Source organism: Megascapheus bottae, chromosome 22, assembly GCF_031878675.1.
Source record: "Megascapheus bottae isolate mThoBot1 chromosome 22, mThoBot2.hap1, whole genome shotgun sequence".
Taxonomy (NCBI): Eukaryota; Metazoa; Chordata; class Mammalia; order Rodentia; family Geomyidae; genus Megascapheus; species Megascapheus bottae.
Window position 1 is genome coordinate 3,653,910 of NC_143530.1, and position 19,304 is coordinate 3,673,213.

The 19,304-nt window shown below is 40.7% G+C and overlaps 1 protein-coding gene across 1 annotated transcript in view; it reads right to left on the reverse strand.

Annotated features, from left to right (window-relative positions):
* Positions 1–2,159: 2,159 nt before the first annotated feature.
* Tfap2d (transcription factor AP-2 delta) overlaps positions 2,160–19,304 on the reverse strand; it is a 39,485-nt gene continuing 22,340 nt past the window's right edge. Inside the window, exons 5-7 of the mRNA XM_090355289.1 lie at positions 17,966–18,107; positions 12,575–12,688; positions 2,160–4,747 (exon numbers count right to left, since the gene is read on the reverse strand). Coding sequence (XP_090211415.1) covers positions 4,528–4,747; positions 12,575–12,688; positions 17,966–18,107 — 476 coding nt within the window. The 3' untranslated portion in view covers positions 2,160–4,527. The remainder of the gene's footprint in view (positions 4,748–12,574; positions 12,689–17,965; positions 18,108–19,304) is intronic.

Sequence of the window (19,304 nt, forward strand, 5' to 3'; positions counted from 1 at the left end):
CGCCTCTGGCTTTTTTCTGAATAGTTTATTGGAAATAAGTCTTCTGGACTTTGCTACCTCGGACGGCTTTGAATTGAAATCTTCAGGTGTCAGCCTCCCAAGTAGCTAGGATTACAGTTGTGAACTACCAGAGCCTAGCTTTAATTTTTTTTTTTGATCTTGCAGTCATTTGTCATGTTCTCCTTATCAAGTCTTCTCTCTTTGTCATCTTAAAAGAGTTTCTGAATTCCTGTGAAGTGTTTGCCTGGCAAATACCTCAGGATCAAACCCAGGGCTTCAAGTTTGCTAAGCAAGCACTCTACCACTACGGCCACATTCCCAGCTCAGAGGCTGCGTATTTTCATCTGCTTTTAGGGTTGTTGTGGGAGGAGGCTGGACAGAGCAGTGAGAGCTTCTTGGTTGCTGTTGCATTTGTGTCATGCTGCTGGGCCTGTGCCACGTTGAGAGGTCTTTTGATTGGGGGGAGGAACGGGGTTTGAATGTAGGAGCCTCAGGTCTGGACACACCAGTACTGTTGCTTCTTCCTTGTGCTGGATTTTCTTCCTCCCCAGTTGTTTCTCTGGGATGAGTGCATCATTCTTCTCTGCCATGAGAGCACTTGGTCTAGAGCCTCATCTCTCTGAGATGTAACAATAGCTAAGTGGTTTAACATTCTCTTACTTGTCTCTTGCTCTTTCCATATATGTAGGGTCTTCTCTGGTCTCATGTATGTGTGTGCATGTGTGTTGAAAGCATGTGTGCCTGCTTGCAAATGTGTATGGATGAATATGGGGTTGGGAAGAGTCAGGATGGACTTAGCTGCTTTTAAAACCACCAGTCACCCTTGGGGGCTGCCACAGTGGTGCTGGGGAATGGACTTAGTCTCCCACGTCCTGGGCAACCAGTCCACACCTGAGGCCCATCCTCAGGCCACAACGATTTTGGATAAAGAGTTTGGCTCTGCTTTCCTACAGTCTGTCCACATTTCCATGTAGGGAAACGGATCCTGACGCTCAGATGGGGGAGGAAGGTTGGACGAGGAGGGCAGAGGCTCATCTGTCTGCTCCAGCTTCATGCCCTAGTGAGTGGAGGTCTCCCAAATTCTCATGCCCCTTTGATCCTGATCTTTCCCAGTCACCATCCTCTCTTGCTTTTCCTCCTCTCCCTCTGTCTGTCCTGGATACCATTGTCTGCTGGGCCCCTCTGTTTTCATCAGGGTACTGCAGCAGTGAAAGTTCAGGAAGCTTCAGAGCAAAGTTCTGGGCTGTGTGCGCCTCTGTCTGGAGGCTGGGCTCTGGTATGGGAATTCCCATATAGAAATTTGACTTAGTCCTTCATTAAAGTTCATTGTTTTTTGTCTTGGTAAACATAATAAGATTGCACATGTTTGGTCAAGGACAGTTCATCAGAACTGTCACTCTTCTACGATTACAGCACTAAACGGAATCAGAGAGATGACAGAGAGATGATTGTACTAGCTCTCTCCCTTCAGACTAAATCATGGAGCGGAGAATTGCTCCAACTCCTTTGTTGAAATTCTTTGCTATTTTGGATTTTTTAACTCTGTTTTTTTTTGTTTTGTTTTTTTTTGCCAGTCCTGGGCTTGGGCTCAGGGCTTGAGCACTGTCCTTGGATTTTCTCAAGGCTAGAGCTCTACCACTTGAGCCTCAGCACCACTTCTGGCTTTTTGCTGTGTATGTGGGGTACCGAGGAATTGAACCCAGGTCTTCGTGCATGCTAGGCAAGCACTCTACCACTAGGCCAAACTCCCGGCCCTACCTGTACTTTTTTTGTCTTTTCTTTTTAGATACTGGGGATCAAACCCAGGACATTGCACTTGCTAGGCAAGCGCTTTGTCACTGAGCTACATCCCAGCCCATTTGTTGAAATTCTTATACCTAACTAGTTTTCTTCATTGAGCATTATTAAGCTTGTCTCCTTGCGTTGAATGGGATATTGTGAAAAGATTTCCTTATTGAGGTAGAAAGAATTACCCACATGTGATCATGGATGAAGTAAGCCAGATCAAAACACTGAGTACAGAAAGAAAAGGTTGTAACGGGAAGGTCCTTTGGCCCATTTTGGACAAAGAACAAGCACACATTCATTAATTCATTTATTTAAAAAGTATTGAGAACCTAGTATATACAAGGCAAAAGTTGGTATTAACAATGTCTATTTGGATATGATAATAAATGGTGATTCTAAACAGGACCAGCTCATCCACTCATTTATGCCCTCGTGGCTGGTGAAGTCAGAGGATGGGTGCTGTCTAAGGCTCTTCAAGCATCCATGTTCTGATGAACAATATGTATTGTTCATCATACTTTTGTTTCAAGACTAACAAGTAACAGCACCCCACTGGGGTGTTTAGAACCCAAACTGGTCGCAACTAAAGGTGAAGAAGAAAGCCGGTAATATAAGCCATATCTAATTTTTTTCATTTGAATACTGGTGAACATTTGACATGGCATATAACTACATTAGGTACCTAGCAGATATGCATCTCAATTTTCATAGTAAATACATAGGTAACTGTTAATGACAGTGGAATGAAAGGAAGTCGATGTGAAGATTCATGGAGGGAAGAGGAGTCCACGTTATCTGCATATTACTTTCCTAGGACTTATTAACTGAATTATTCATCACTTCCATTGCATGTGCACATTTTACAACATGGGGAATTTGATGCAGGATGGAATGGTTTATTCTGTGATGAACCTTGGAGCGGCAGGAGAAGGTTGACTTTATTCTATTGAATTTTTTAAAAAATGCAAAGCCATGAACAACGGTAAAATTTTTCAAAGGGCACTAGCCCTGTGAAATCAGGACTCCTTACTTGTACTTTGCTTTACGTTAAGCTCTTCAATTGTATGATGACTAAAAATAAACCGACAAAACTCTTCACAAAGGATTTCTTCCCCATGTCTTTGTGTTGGTAAAACCCAGTTGAGAAAACTGAGGTTGCCATTGTCTATGTTTTTTCTCTTTAGAAAATTCAAGATAAAAGTCAAATGATTTTGAGAATTGTCAGATAAAAATAGTTTCTGTGAAATCAACATGGAAATTATTGAGCTAATTCTTCTCATCTAAATGTAATATTCCTTCTTGATGAAGTTAGGATATGACATAGGGTTTTGAAAGTAATTGACATACGCTAATGAGAGGAAAATGTCTTCATGCTTAACTAAGTGCTGGGAGTCCACACATTATTAAAATGCATTTTTAACGTGGTGACTTATGCTTTTATTTGTCTACGTAGAAGCTTGCAAATTGTCAGGTTCGTACAATGTGATTTCTGGATACATACAATTTTATAGAAACCTACACTTCCTTCCATTGGCCCCTGGGCTTTGCAGCGAGGAACCTCTTGTTTTCTGTGTCTTAACTCAAGGTCACTGAAGATACAAGAACAAGCATCTTAAAAGTGAGAGCCTTATCTGACCCATCTGTTTGTTTGTTGCTTTCTTTATTGAACACAGCCAGAATGCCTTTTGTGCCTCCAAAAAAGCTTTAGAACACAGTTATGGAGCAGGTAGAAGCACAGTGCTAGAATACGACTGGTTCTCATTCTAGATACTGCCACTGGAGATCAGTGCTTCAAAGGGCACTTCAGAGGCAGAGCCGCACTCCAGGCTCCCACCTCCATACTTTTCTGGACCTAACAGTGCCACCATTTTTACCAGGAGCCCAACGATGGCGACAGAGCCCCTTTTTGTATCCATCTAACCCCACCCATGGAAGGTCTCCTGTCTGTCTCCAACTGCTAGGGTGGAGATGTAGACTCGATAGAAAACTCGCCATCTGTCCTTCCAAGGACATGCCCTCTAAATATCACCTTAGCTGTCAGAAGCCTAAATGGACCTGGGAGGGAGGGGACGTGCAGTATATGGCAGAGAGAGAGCTGACACTTCCCACCCAGCACTGCTAGTTCAGTTGTTAGGGATCACCAGTAATTGAGAGTCTCCGTCAGTTCACAGGATTTAAAAAAAAAATCCATGATTGCCCTTTTCAGTTCCCCAGACATTTATTAATGAATTCGCTTCCAGATTGGTCTATTTAGTGGAAAGAGGCACTGGTCAGGTGCAGGAAGTTAAGTCCAGACTGAAGACTCTCTGGTCAAGGCCTCCTGCTCTCTGATTCCTAACTACAGAGCTGCCTGCAGAAGTGAATCTGTCAGATGTGCGGGAATTCGGGCTGCCTCTCCTGCAGCCGGGAGCACTGCACACCGGGATGCAGAGAATTCAGAACGAGAAACTACGTGCACAAGAGGAGTCTACCATAAAGTAAAATTAAAAGTGACAATTGCATCACATAGTAACACTGCTGTTTTCCTTTTTTTTCCCCTTTTTTGAGGAGGGGATAGAAGGGGGATTGGTCCTTTTTTGTTTAATTTTTCATTTCCTTGTTTGTTTGTTTGTTTTTGTACAGAGGGGCTGAGGGCGGGGAGAGATTGTGTCCACTGAAAAGCCCTAGGCCTCAGTGATAGCTATATTAGAAAAAATATCAGCAGCAAGCCTCTCTGGAAATAGATTCTGTTTGAAGTGGTTAGTCTGTCTTTTCTGTTTTGCCCTCTTTCACGGCAGCCTCTGAAGTCTTCCGCAGGGGGGCCTTCTCAGCGTTGCCATGTCCTTGGCCAGAATCCGCCGCTCCTCCGTTTTTGTGAGCCGTGTGTTTTTCCAAGTAGTTCAGCATTTCGCTGAGGACTGTCTGGAAAGTGCTCAGAGCCGCACATATTGCCGGAGTCCCAAAGCCATGCGTGATCAAACTGTAGGTTAACAAACAAACAAACAAACAAACATGAGAGAAATGGGGGAACAACACCCCTGCTTTGTCTAGCACCTTCTACCTGGCCGAACTTTCTGCGCATGGTGCAGGACTGATGTTCTTCCCGTATTTCCCTTGGCCATGAGAAGTTTAGGACATCATTGAGAGAAAGATGTGGACAATTTTTGCTGAGTGTACACAGTAAACGCATGTCTGGGCTCCCCGTCTCATTAGGCTCAACTAGAAAAGGCCCCCCACTATGTGTGGGGGTCGTCTTGCCTCTAAGGATGTCTTGCACTTGTAGAGGCATAAAGAAGAAGTCATGCTGTCCAGAAGTCCCATGGGACTCGCCTAGGCACCATTCATACGGGGGAGAAACGGAGGGGAACACTGTTCAAATGTCTTACGGGTGTGAGAATTGTCACAATAAAGTGGAGGACATTTAAGATGATTGTTTTGTATAGGAAGCCAAAGCATAAGCCATGACCACAACATATGAAGTCAAACCAGGTGCCAGCGGCTCAGGCCCATCATCCAAGCTACTCAGAAGCCTGAAATAGGACGATGGCAGTTCAAAGCCAACCCCACAAGAAAATTTATCTCCAATTAACCACCAAAAAGCCAGAAGTAGAGCTGTGTGGGAGGACATTAGCCTTGAGGGAAAAAGCTCCAGGCCCTGAGTTTAACCCCAGGACTGGCACACAGGCACAAGAAACAAACGCAAAATAAGAAGTAGTATTAGTGTGAACGAAAAGCATTCAACACAGCAATGGGAGCAATCAGTAAACTGAGAAGACAGCCTTCCTCACTATATATACATATATATTATATATAATATACGTTAACAACATATTAGCATGCAGTATACACAATATGTAATTAGTATCCAAACATAATATACCTCAATAGCAACAAATAGCCATTCTGATTTTAAAAGAGGCAAAAGGTACAAATAGATACTTTCTCAAAGATAACATAAAAATGGCCACGAGGATCAATGAAAGATGGGCAATACTATTTATTAATCTCAGGGACAGGCACATTCAAATCATGATGAAATATGTGAGGATGGCCATTACTAAAAAAAATACAAGAGATAATAAATGCTGGGATTAGGTGTACATTGCTGGGGAGAATATAAGCTGGGGAATAATTTCAATATTAAAATAGAAAAACTCTTAATAGAAGCCAACTTTGGAAAGACCTAAATGGGATAGAGACCATAACTGTTGGGGCAAAATCAATTACGTAACATTTAGGAGGCATTAAAGAAATGACATCCGTTTGTATAAAAAACAAACAGAAAACAAACCAGTGTCACAGTGTATCAAGAGAAAGACCCTATTCATAGATTAAGGACTAAATTAAATAAGCTAAATTTAAAAAAAATCGAAGTTCAACACAGGAGGTTTGCAGCCTTAGCACTGGGGACTTCCGTCTACCTAGGACTGCATTTCCACTCATTCCACTTGCCACCTCTAACTGATTCCAACAAGACAACCTCCTCCTCTTAGCACTGATTTCACACAGGCACAGAAAGTCTCAGACAACTAGCTATGAGCGATAGCTCGCCTGCTGAGTCTATACCTGATGGGAGGGAAAATGTAACTTATAGTTAACAGTCATCTTCCTCATTTTATTCCTGGTTATAAAAACTCCTCTTCTCGTGACACCCCTAATTAATGTTCCCTCAACCTTTCTGCAGCAACCTTTCCATCTCCTGGCTCAGCTCCGGCAGCAGCCCCTGCCTGAGTCAGAGATGACATTTGCTTTCCTCTCTGCTTCCTGAGGGTTGAGTCACCCCCCAAGTACTCAAAGCTCAGCCAATGAACCCTGAAACATCACAGCCCCAAGAATAAGAAGATAGAGAACAGTCGTGATCGAGGTAGTATCAGAATCTATTGACATATGGCTACCAGACATATATTAAGTGCAAGATGTGCAAGGACTATGCAGAGAGGAGAAAGATCTTTCTGTCTGTTGTGGGGCTTGAACTCAGGGCCTGGTGTTCAAAGGCTAGCTCTCTACTACGTTGAGCCACAGCTCCACTTCTGGTGGTTAAGTAGAGATAAGGGTTTCGTGGACTTTTCTGTGTGGGCTTGCTTTAAACTACTATCCTGAGATCTCAGCATAATCCTAGTAGCTAGAATTACAGGTGGAGCCACTGCTGCCCAGTGAAAGATTTTCTTGGTTGCCCCAGATAATGTCACTATATTCGAACTTCTTCTGTAAAAAAAAATAATTCATATCCTCTCTCTCTCTCTCTCTCTCTCTCTCTCTCTCTCTCTCTCTCTCTCTCTCTCTCTCTCTCTCTCTCTCTCTCTCTCACACACACACACACACACACACTACTAGAGCCTGAATCCAGGGTCTGATGCTTGCTGGACAAAAACAATCTACCACTTGGTCAACACCACCAGTCCTTTTAATTTTTGAAACAGGCCTTGAATTTAGGTTTCTCCCAACTCCCCCTCCTAAACAGCTGAGATTACAGGCATGTAGCACTGGGCCTTCTGTGTCTTTATATGCAATTATTCTAACTAAAGAAGTCTCTAAACAATGGGAAAACTTTTCAGTCATCTTTTCACTCCTCATCTTTAAAGCATTAAAATACAAGAAATAATATGCCAGTTGCCTGGGGGGAGGGAGGGAGGGGTTATGTGCTGAAAGATAAAATCTTGATTTTCTGATAGCTATCCTTTCTGAACTGAGCATTAACGAGTCTGACTCCTTTTCATTGACATTGTCATATATGCCTTTCCTTGGCTTCAGATTTAATGAGATGATGAGAACATATGAACCAAAAAAAAAAAAGTAAAAATTTGTTAAGATGGCCTCAGATCTCAAACAAGGGAATAGTGGATTTTAGAGGATTAGGTCTGTGTTTTCTCTCCCTGAGCCAGGCCTGCTCTGTTTGTAAGACCCCTGGTGTCAGCTGGTTCTCAGCAGGCCCCAGCCCGGGAGCTGCGTCTCTGGGGCCACTGGTATGTTTTCCTCACCTCTCAGCATCCTCATGGTGGGTGTGGGAGGGCATTGTATTCTGCACTACAGTTCACACTGGGGCTGGCACTCAGGAGCCTCTCAATAATGAATCTCTTGGGCTGTCAGCAAGCCATTTTCCCGGCTGTGAATTGTGTGAGGACAGTGGCACCCCTGCTTGTGTCTTCTTCATGCACACTGATTTCCATGAAAACTGGGTGTAGTCTCCCGGGCTTTTCAAGGCCTCATTGTCTCCATTCTCTCTCTCTCTCTCTCTCTCTCTCTCTCTCTCTCTCTCTCTCTCTCTCTCTCTCTCTCTCTCTCTCTCTCTCTCTCTCTCAATTTTCCAACCCTCCACCAGTACGCCATCACATTTTCTCTTCATCTCTTTCCTGGCCAGCTCTTAAGACAAACAGGTGGTGCGGAAGGGCGGGAAATCGGATAGCAGTCGTCCGATTTCAGAGCCACGTGAGCTATGCTCCCATGTTTCCTTCCAAACCATCTTTGCTTTGAGTTTCTGGTTCTGCCAGAATCATGTTAGTACTGTCAGCAAAAAAGTATGAAAGAGAGACACTGTATTGACAGAATCCTATCTGAAGTGTTTCTTCAGTACGTGAGGCATAGTTTTGCACAATTTTGATACCTCTTTGAAATGAATCTGATTCATTTCTGTATAATTACACAGAAATGGATGTTAGTTTAAAAACATTTTTGGGGACCAAGACACGTGAAAGGGTATCAATATATGTGAATTAATGCACCTTCTATCTGGCAAATATCAAGTAACCCTTTTATTAATTACAATAAAAAATTTTAAAAAGAATAACAAAAAAATAAAAACATTTTTGTACAATGATTTGCAGATACTAATTTTTAAAAATGAGTTGATTCTAGAGCTGGGTCTGCAGCTTTACGCTATAGTTACTAACATGTGTAGTGCCTTAAGTTTGATCCAGAGAGAGATCGGGGGAGGGAGGTATCTCGTCCATAGGCGGAGGAATTATTGGCTTTGAAATATCTTAGGACCATAGTTTGTAAAACTATCAGAACTGATTTCATGATTTTGAATAAAACACAGACGTTTGAGTCTCACTGTAGACTTATTCCTAAATCAGATCTTTAGATCTTAGTTCTTGAAATTTTTTGGAAGAGCTCTTGAGGCTGATTCTGATGTAAGATCAAGTTGAAGGACTACGCATTTATGTTATGTAAGCCTATTTTTTGTTGCATCATTTAGTAAATGAATAGCAAAACTGCCAACATTTAAAGTTAACTAACACTGTATGATGAGCTTTCTATCTGGAGTTTGATTCAAAATCTGTGTGCAAGAAGATCTTATTTAAGACTTGTGAAAGAATGAAGTTGGACTTTTTGCTTTTATATCCTCTTAGAACTTCACTCAAAATGGATCAAAAACGTAAATATAAAAATTGAAACTGGGATACTCTTAGAAGAAAAGCTGAGGAGAGATTCAAGTCCTTGGACTAAAGAAGGATTTCCTGGGCATGATACAAGAGGCAGAGATAATAAAAGTAAAAATGTGCTAAGTAGACCATGCCAAAATTAATCAATCTGCATCAAAGATACACTCAAGGGAATTCAAAAAGCAACACATGGGATAAAAGAAAATATTGGCCAATTGCCTGTCGGATAAAGGATTAGTATCCAGAATATACAAAGAGCACTCACAAATCAACAACATAAACCAAATAACTCTACTTGTAAATGGACAGAATTTGTGTAGGAAATTGTGTAGGAATGGCTCAGAATCTTATGAAAAGATGTTGAGAACCACTCTTTACCCTCCATGAAGTTTCATCTATTAAGATGGTCATGATATTTTTTAATGAAGACGGAAGTGTAGGAATGGATGTGGAGAGATGAACACCTTTGTGTAATGTGGAGAATATACAACAGCACCATCATTTCACAGATTCTTTGTTCTTTTTTTCTTTCCAAAAAAGCAAAAAAGAAAATTTAGATTAACCTATGACCAAGCAATCCTACCTTGGGTACACAAAAGAATGAAAAGTTTTTTCAGAGAAACTCACAAAACTGTGTTCACAGAAGTATTATGGCCCCTAAGTCCAGAGCTAGAAGCAGTCCAACTTTCCATTAATAGATGGTGATGAACTTCCTGGGAAATAGACTTAAATAACACCTTGTCACCAAGAGACACATACCTATAGTCTCAGAGGAACTGAGGAGCCAAACTCATGGGGATGGAAATGAGAAAGCGATTGCTTGGAGACTGGGAGGAAGAATTGTGGAGTTAATTGCTTTAATTATGCCAAGTACCAACTTTGCAAACGGAAAAAGTCATGGAGCTTAGCTGTATAAGAATGCAAAGGATGTTGAATGCTACTAAACTGCACACTTACAAATGGTTACGACCTATATATTACCCATAATTTAATGTTAATGTTTACTAAATTGTATACTTGGAAGTGTTTATAGTCATACATTTTTATTGTGCGTTTTAACATCACGATTTTCCTTTAGAAAATACATTTTTTAAAAAATGTGTGTAATTTAAAAAAATTGCTAATTTTGCTATGTGATTTCTGTAATTATATCCTCCCACTTTCCATTCTTAGAAGATTTCATCTAAGTAGTGTATCATCTAGAACGTAAAGAAAAATTTTGACAAGTGTTTAAAAAAAGCACTGTAAATAGGGAATCATAGCTTTATAATATTCAGAATACTTAATATGTAAACAACAAAATTTTATGGATGGACTATTCTTACATGTTTATTCACTACTTTACTAATTGCTATTAAGATTACTATTGTGACATAAAATTGCTACCATAATTTGCCCTTAGTGAATGCACCATATACAACAGAGATAGAAATTGAGTTATCTATTTAGTGTTTTGTATTTCAAATAAAATCTTTCATTTTTACTATGGGTAAGAATAGCCATTGACCCTATGTTTTACTTTGCTTGAGGAAACACTAGTTTGTGACCATGTTCTTAGATCTTTTTTTTTTTTTTGTCAGTCGTGGGTCTTGAACTTGTGGCCTGGGCACCATCTCTGAGCTCTTTCACTTAAGACTAGCACTGTCTCACTTTGAGCTATAGCCCCACTTTCAGTCTTTTGGTGATTAATTGGAGTTAAGAACCCCATGTACTTTCTTGCCTGGGCTGGCTTTGAACCACAATCCTCAGATCTCAGCCTCCGAAGCAGCTAGGATTATAGCAGTGAGCCATCAGCTCCCAGCTTATTACTATGTTCTGTTTGAGGAGGTAAATACAGGCTTTCTAAAGCCAATGTAGGAAATGCAAACTTCATTTTTAGAAGGGAAATTTTATTTTAAAAGTCTATGGCATAAAGATTGGCAACTGAGGAAAGTGAGCAAATATTTTGCTCATTTCCTTCACACCCTAGCTGATGCTCAGTTTACCCATCAAAGTTCTACTTTGCCTCAGGCCAGAAATACAGGGCTCACTGGTCATTGAGGGCTTTGGCCTCAGTGGCTGGAAACAGCCTCAGACAGGGATCATGGAACGACTTTTCCTTAGAGTAACTTTCTGGAGTGTTTTCTTTGCAAACACTGAGTGTTTGAACTCATTCTAGTTCACTACCACCGGCAGTAAAAACTATATCAGTTACCCCTACGCAACTCCTTTCATATGAATAAAGGTCCAAAGAGAAAAATGGTTCCCTTGACTCTAAATATGTTTTTGCCTTTTCTAGGCATTGTGTTTCCTCCTACATGTTGCGTGTGTGTGTGTGTGTGTGTGTGTGTGTGTGTATGTGTGTGTACTTGTATTAGGCTTTGAAGTCATAGCCTAGGCACTGTCCCTGAGCTTTATTGCCCAAGGCTAGAGCTCTACCACTTGAGCCACACCACTTCCAGATTTTTTGGTAGATAATTAGAGATATGAGTCTCACGGTCTTTCTTGCCGAGGCTGGCTTTGAGCCATGATCCTCAAATCTCAGCCTCCTGAGTAGCCAGGATTATAGGTGTGAGACACATGCATCCAGTTTCTCCTTTTGCTCCCTCAGTTGAGTAGCAGGAAAAGGCTCTGTGAAACATATTCCACATTTGCTACATTTTTGGAAGATAAAGCCTAAGCTCCGTCTTGAGATGTGTTTAATACATGTTGAGGAGACATCTGACATATTGGAAGAGAAAATATTATACTTAAAATTCTCTGCTTTGGCAGGCTAAATTTCAGTTCATTTAAACATTCATTATTTCAGCCAACAAAGTAACAGCCTAAATAATCTTATAATCCTGAGTAGGTTTTGAAAACATTTTTCAACTTAAGTTATGATCATCTTTCTTTAGCATTGTTTTATTTCCACCAAATGTTCACTAAAAGAAGATGAAGTGTTTCATCTCAATGAGGACAAGCACAGAGGCACTAGAATTCTAGAGCCTGAAAACGGCAAGGCACTTGAAGAGCTATTATTTATTTATTTTGAATCATTGCACCTAGGGAATAAATTAACCACAACACATTCTATTCGTTTCTAAAATATCTCAGGAAAGTGGAATGTATGCCTTCAATAATGCATTCCAGGCTTGTGGTGTTGGCTCTTGGCAGAAGCATCTGCAGTTTCTAATTGGGTGGAAAGGATGAACATACTCCTGCAAAGTACCTCCAAGGCAGAGGATGAGCCTGGGACCTGGTCCTGAACCAGGTAACACCTTGACCTTGAACTATGAGCAGTGATCCACGGGCCATGCTACGGTAATGTTACCAGATGAGGTGTCACCATTTTCGTCCCTATGTGGCTCTCTACAGGAACTGTCATGACTAGACAAAGGACTGAATTCGCAGAGGTGGTTTCTCTGCGTAGGAGAGAACCGAGCACGGGGAAATCCAGGCCTTACCTGAAGTGGGTTAAATGTCTCTGGATGTCAAGGTCGAGGATTGGAGTGGGTCTGGAAGATCCCAGTGGTGACCGGTCTTGGCTCAGGAGATCTTGGAATTCTTTACAAATTTGTCTACAAGAAAGCATAGGAAATAATTGAAACTTGAAATGGGACTGGAGTTTCACAGTATTATATTTTTTCCTTTTTTGAAATAATTGTTATTGCAAAGGGGTTACAATTACCTAAGTCTGGCTATGAGTACATTTCTTCTGGCACCTTTGTTTTCTCCACATTTTCCTTCCTTACCTCCCTCTCCCATAAGCTGTATAGTTCATTTTCTACATACTGTCCAGGGAGTCTCCGTGCTGCATTTATTTATTCTTTATCCCACCATTTCTGTGTGCCTCCTCCCCACCTCCAAACAGATAAATTTACATCTAAGACAAAAGATACAGCAACAATGGAGAAAAAAAGTAGCAAAAAAAAAAGAAAGAAAAAGAAAAGAAACCCTCCTTTTCCACTTGTTGGAGTTCTTTTTGATAACATTATTTTTTTACAATAATATGCATGTTGTTATTGAATCATGGCATGATATTTTGCCAAAGTTTATTCAGTTTTCCAAAGAGGGAGAAGCAGTGTCTGAGGTTCTACCCTCAGCATAGAGTTCAATCTCACAGTGGTGATTTTGAGATTGAGGACCATAAAGACATTTAAAGCAAATAGCAATCCTTGGGTTCTGAGAGAGTCAAAGTTCATTGTTTAAAAATTAAATGAGAAAGTGTTATAATTCATACCTGCTCTTTAGAAAACTTAATGTGTGACTTTGGGAAGGTCATATATGTCAGTGAGTTTCACTGAAATTACAAGCTAACATTATTCAGACCTACAACTTAAGTGGACCTTAGAAAAGCTTTCTAACCCTAATATTGTTTTATTTAACAGACTCTAGTGGATTAGTTTTATGCTTAATGTTTTAAACAAGTAGTCTCTTACCCAACAGCTAGTTTCTGGCCTCACAAAAACTGTAATATTATATTTCATTGAAGCTGGTAGCTTGCAAAAAAAGTACTCTATGGGACATTTTTCTGATTTTTTTTTGCCTTACATGATTATGAATTCTGCTCATTAGTCAAGAGCATGGCTGTGTATGTTGAATAAAAATGAAGCCCCATGTAACATATAATTTGAAAGCTAAAATTCTAAAGAAACAATATATGGAGAAAACAACACAAGATGAGTGCCAGTGGCTCATGTCCATAATCCTAGCAACTCAAGAGATTGAGAGATGAGGATTACAATTCAAATCAAGTCTGATGAGGAAAGTTCCATGAGTCTCTCAGCTCCAATTCTCTACCCTCCCCCAAAAAAGCCAGAAGTGGAGCTGTGGCTCAGGTGGTAGAGCACTAACTACCCTTGAGCACAAAAGCTCAGGAACAGCACCCAAGCTTTGAGTTCAAGGAATGGCATAAGAACAAACAATAGCAAAAAGAAAAGAAGAAAGAAACAACAACTAAACCTCCAAATAGAGCTGTATGCTATCATTTTTTTCCTCTGGTAGCTAACACTGTGGTGCATGCTCTGTCTTTTACACACACACACACACACACACACACACACACACACACACACAAAACACACGCACACACCCTGCAGACAAATATCAAGTTGTCTGAAGACTTGTAAAATCTTTCTCTCAGATTGAAATAAACTTTAAGCATTTAAAGAGCAAACCATTGTTTTAGTCTTGTGGGTATATAATATTAGATAACTGAATAAAATAGCATGTAGGCTGACAAATCAATCTCTTTTTCTATATCAAGTTATAATAAAACTGATGAGTAAGAAAAAGACAATACAGGGGAAAGTTAACTTGTGCTAAACAATCCAACAATACCACACATTAGAATTCATATCTTGGATATTTAATTCTCCTGCTTACCTCACTGACATAAGACAGTTTTAGACTTGAATAAAGGTTACAACCTTAGTTCCTTCACAGGCAGTTATTGCCATTGACTCATTATTACAGTTCCAGGGTTTTTATTTTTATGACTAGCTCAATTCTTAAAGTTTTGTTTCTGGAGCTAGAGTATGGGATATTCTTACGCCTCAAAATAAGATGTCATACAATGAATTATGTAACACCAAATAGTCTTTGATGAATCATACATTCTAACTTTATCATTTACGTCACTTTTCTTTTTTCTCCATTTTTTTTCTTTTTCTTTTTCTTTGTCTTTTTTTTTTTTTTTGCAAGTTCTGGCCCTTGGACTCAGGACCTAAACACTGTCCTTGGGCTTTTTCTGTGTATGTAGTACAAATGAATTGAACCCAGGACTTCATGCTAAGCTAGCACTCTACCACTAGGTCATGCTCTGGGCCCCAAGGTCATTGTTCTTAAGCATGTTTTTTTTTTTTAAATAGATGTTTTCTGGATTCAAATTTCTGTCTTTTTCCTATTGACAGTTACTCTGGCGATAAAATTCAGTTAAGAATTCTTATGGTCTTTTCTGCCTTATGATAAAGCAAATATGGAAATGTAAACCACAATTCTAAATTTAATGAAGAGGTTATCATATGTTTTATACTAACCAAGTAGAACATATTGGTCTGGTATGTCCATAGAATTCCAACAGACATCTCAGTTTGTGAACTTACACCAAGATGTTTGGTATGACATGAAGTTATGAGATGAGACCCTTAACTGGTGGACCTTTTGTACAATTGTAAGCCTTATACAACAAACTTAAAAGGAACAAATCTGTTATTTTCCAAGGTAAAAAAGAAACCCATAGGCCTCTTGGGCCAAAGCCACCAGCAACTGGTTCTTGGGTTCAAGAAATTTGGTCTTAATATTATATATTTTGAATATATATACACACATATATCATATACTCATAATTCTTTCTATAATATAGTATGTGTATATATGTAGAGAGAGTATTGAATTCGCTACTTTCCAATGTCTGTCTCATCATAACTGCAACAAATCGTAAGTGTTAATCTGGAAGCCTTTCTCTTACTCTGTGAGAAGAAAGCCTCATTAATAGTTTGGAGACACAGAAAGACTCCCAGGTTTTTGCGCCGTTGGTGGTATCCCCTGGGAAATAGGCACCCGAGTGGGGAAGGCTGTGGAGGTTGAGGTGAAGTTACAGAACTTCCTGCAGAAGGAAAACTTTGTAGGGAGGGGGTCTCTGGACCCATGAGTGTACGTCTTAGGATATGCATGAGGAAACCACACCCAGATCATTTCCCAAAAGGAAAGAAATGAAAGCGTTTCCTCTTGGGAATGTGTGATGGGAGGGAACCCATTCATTTGGTCACTAGCAGCCATCCCGACCATCAGAGAGCTGACACCGTCCCCAGACGCGTGGCGCTGCTACTTGACTCCTGGATGGATCACAGACTCAGTACTGGTGGCAAGGGATGACCTTTCTGCTGCGATTACAGAAATTAGGAATACTCAGCAACTACATGTAGTTTTGGTTCTTTTTGGAGAAATGGCAACATAGCCAATGGATATTGGCACCGGTGGCTCACACCTGTCATCCTAGCTACCCAGAAGGCTCCGATCTGAAGCTTCTGGTTCAAAGCCAGCCTGGGCAGGAAAGTCTGTGAGACTCTTTTCTTCAATTAATCACCGAAACACTGAGCTGTGGCTCAAGTGGTAGAATGTCAGTGCCGAGTAAATAAAAATGCTCAGGAACAGTGCTTAGACTCTGAGTTCAAATCTCCCGGCGGGGGCGGGGGGGGGGGGTGGGGGGGAGAAGGAACAAGAAAAAGAAAGGAGGAATACAAACAAAATAGAAACAAAGAGCAAAAGTCTAGATATAGATCTTGCCACTAAAACATTGTCAGATGCATTGAACAAGCCCAATGTTTTTATTTATCACTAAGTTTCATGTCTTAAAGTGTGTATGTATGCCTATCATTTGGTCTTCATTCTTTGCTTTCCTTGTCTCGCTTAGCCTTTTCCCCCTCTCCCTTTGCTCTACTTTATTTTTATTCATTAAAACAGGATGAGAGAATTCTCTAGAACTCTCAAGAAAGCAAAGTATAAACCTATTCCTACACCAAGCATCCTGAGCTGGAAGTATATGTGAGTGGCACAAAACGTCTTAAGACTCGTGGATATGTCATTAATTGGCCAATCCCCAACATCACCTTCTGAGTTTGTAAACATTTCTTATTTTTTTTTCCAGTCCTGGGCTTGAGCTCAGGGCCTGAGCACTGTCCTTGGACTTTCTCAAGGCTAGAGCTCTACCACTTGAGCCTCAGCACCACTTCCGGTTTTTTCTATGTATGTGGTACCGAGGAATCGAACCCGGGTCTTCATGCATGCTAGGCAAGCACTTTAACCACTAGGCCAAACTTCCGGCCCCGAGTTTGTAAACATTTCTGAGTTACACTAAAAACTGGAGGAAGGGGGAATATTTACTTGGAGGATTAATGCATTCTGACCACTTAAATTTTACTCTGTATTGCACAGTTGGAGATAATTATTATTGTGCCAGTTGGTAAAAAAAATAATCTTTGTAATACTGTATTCTTCAAAAGCTCCTCTTTAAAAATCTTTCCCAAGTTGGTTATAAATGCTAATGCACCCATCTTGAATGGACCAACGATCTCTTCTAAAATCTGAACGTAGAGTCAGGAAATGGTCTACGATTATTAGTTGCAGCACTTGCGTTCTGCAAACTGAAGACAAAACAAGTACTTTTCTCTATCACCTTTGAGTGAATTGCAGTGGTACTTAGGATTCTTTTGAGTTTTCACACAAGAATTGGTAATTTCCCCATTTAAAAAAAATTCCAAAAGTGGTTAGTATGGTGCCACTTGAGCCCAGTTCTCTACCTCCTTGCTCTTCCCCTCCTTTAGCTTATTTTTCAGGTACAATCTCATGAGGGTTTTTTTGGCGGGGGGACCCTGGCGTTTATCTCATACTATGATCCTCCTGCTTCTCAGGGGCCCCAAGGGTGTACCCTATATCTTTAGTTTGCTAGACTTTTGGTACCAGTCCTGGGACTTGAATTTAGGGCCTAAGCATTGTCCCTTAGCTTTTTCACTCCAAGCTAGCACTCTACCCCTTGAACCACAGCTCCACTGCTGCTTTTTGGAGATAAGAGTCCATGAGACTCTTGTTTGGCTTTGCATCATCGGATCTCTGCTTCCCGAGCAGTGAACACATTCACTTCTGAACAGTGTGGCCTGGGGGAGTCCGCACACGGCGTTTTGGGTCAGACATGGGGGCTGAGTTGCGGTGGCTTCTTGGTCCTAGAAGTCTTCCTCTGTCTCTGTCTTCCAGACTCAGGCACCGCGAATGGGGCAGAATCAACTGTCTAGTAAGAGGGGCCCATTTCCCGGTACCCTCCAGTGGCCCTGGGCGCGCTTGGGAACCAGGCAGCTTACTTGGTGGCTAGAATCATCTTTTTCCGTGCTGTCTGCTCCTTCTGTTCCATGTGTTGTCGGGCGAGATGCTCTCCTACTGCTTTGGCTGGAAACTCGGTTTCACATGTGTAGCCGAAATCCCTGGCCAGGTGCAACGCCTCCCCTGATGGACGGCAGAGAACAGTCAGTTTCTCACCTGCACCCAGCCTCCTAACACCAATAACTCGCCTGCTCCCCGGACTTACACCTGGATCATTCATCACAGCATGGTTTTGTTTCCTCTATTTATGCTGCACAAGCCCAAGGAAAGGACACTGGAGGTGTCGGTGAGGAAGGGGGAGGAGGCAGTGAGGAACAGAGAAGGAACTTTTCTAGACTGTGTTAGGTGGGAAATCAAGAGGCGGACACAGAAACTCAACCCAACAGACCTGACTCTGCTCCTGGTCTGATTCATTGACTATGCTGACCTCTAAGACACTGCAGGATTCCCAAGAACAAACCTTCACAAACTTTTGTTTCCACACTTCTGTGTCCTCTTGTCCATTCCCTGAACTTCCTCCTAATGTCCAGACACCTACCAAAATATCCAGCAAAGAGTCCACATAGCCTTCCAAAATAGCAATTTGAAACAAAAATCAATCCATGATACCATTTTCATAACAATGCACTGTGAAAGATAGTACAGTACATGATTAGGGAACTAGCTACAATATGTATAGCAGTATGTAGAGTACTTAAGTCTACCAAAATCATGCATACTTCAGTAAAATTTTAAAAAGTGGGGTGGAACTATCTGGAAAAAAAAGATTTAACAAAGAATGTTCTAAAAACAACGGTTAGTATACTGCTTTATTATAAAAAGCTTAGTCAAAACAAATCTAACCTTTTAATTTAGACAATTAAAAATCCAGATATTATACTGAAGTTTTTGCTCTGCAGTGCAGGGATTGCATAGTATGTGCAAGGCTCGAGATTTGATTCCTAACAACTTAAACATGCACATGTGCATGTGAACAAACAAACACACACACACTTGCATATACTATGAAACTTCCATTGCACCAACTTTGTTCAAGGCACAACACAAAGCAGATGAAAAGGGACAGAAAATAAAGGGATAATAAAGATTGTGGTCTCTAGATTGTTGTCATGGCAATAATAGTTTCAGTGACACCAATAAAGAACCATATATGGTGGTAGCATTTTATAATCTTCCTTGCTATTGCAAAAACATCATCTGTGATCATGGATGGTTAATATTCTGGTGACTTTATGATATATAAAATAGAAATGTGGTATCACAAGGATCAAATGAGTTAGGGTGGTGACTGTGTGAGATGATCCAGTAGAGACATAATGA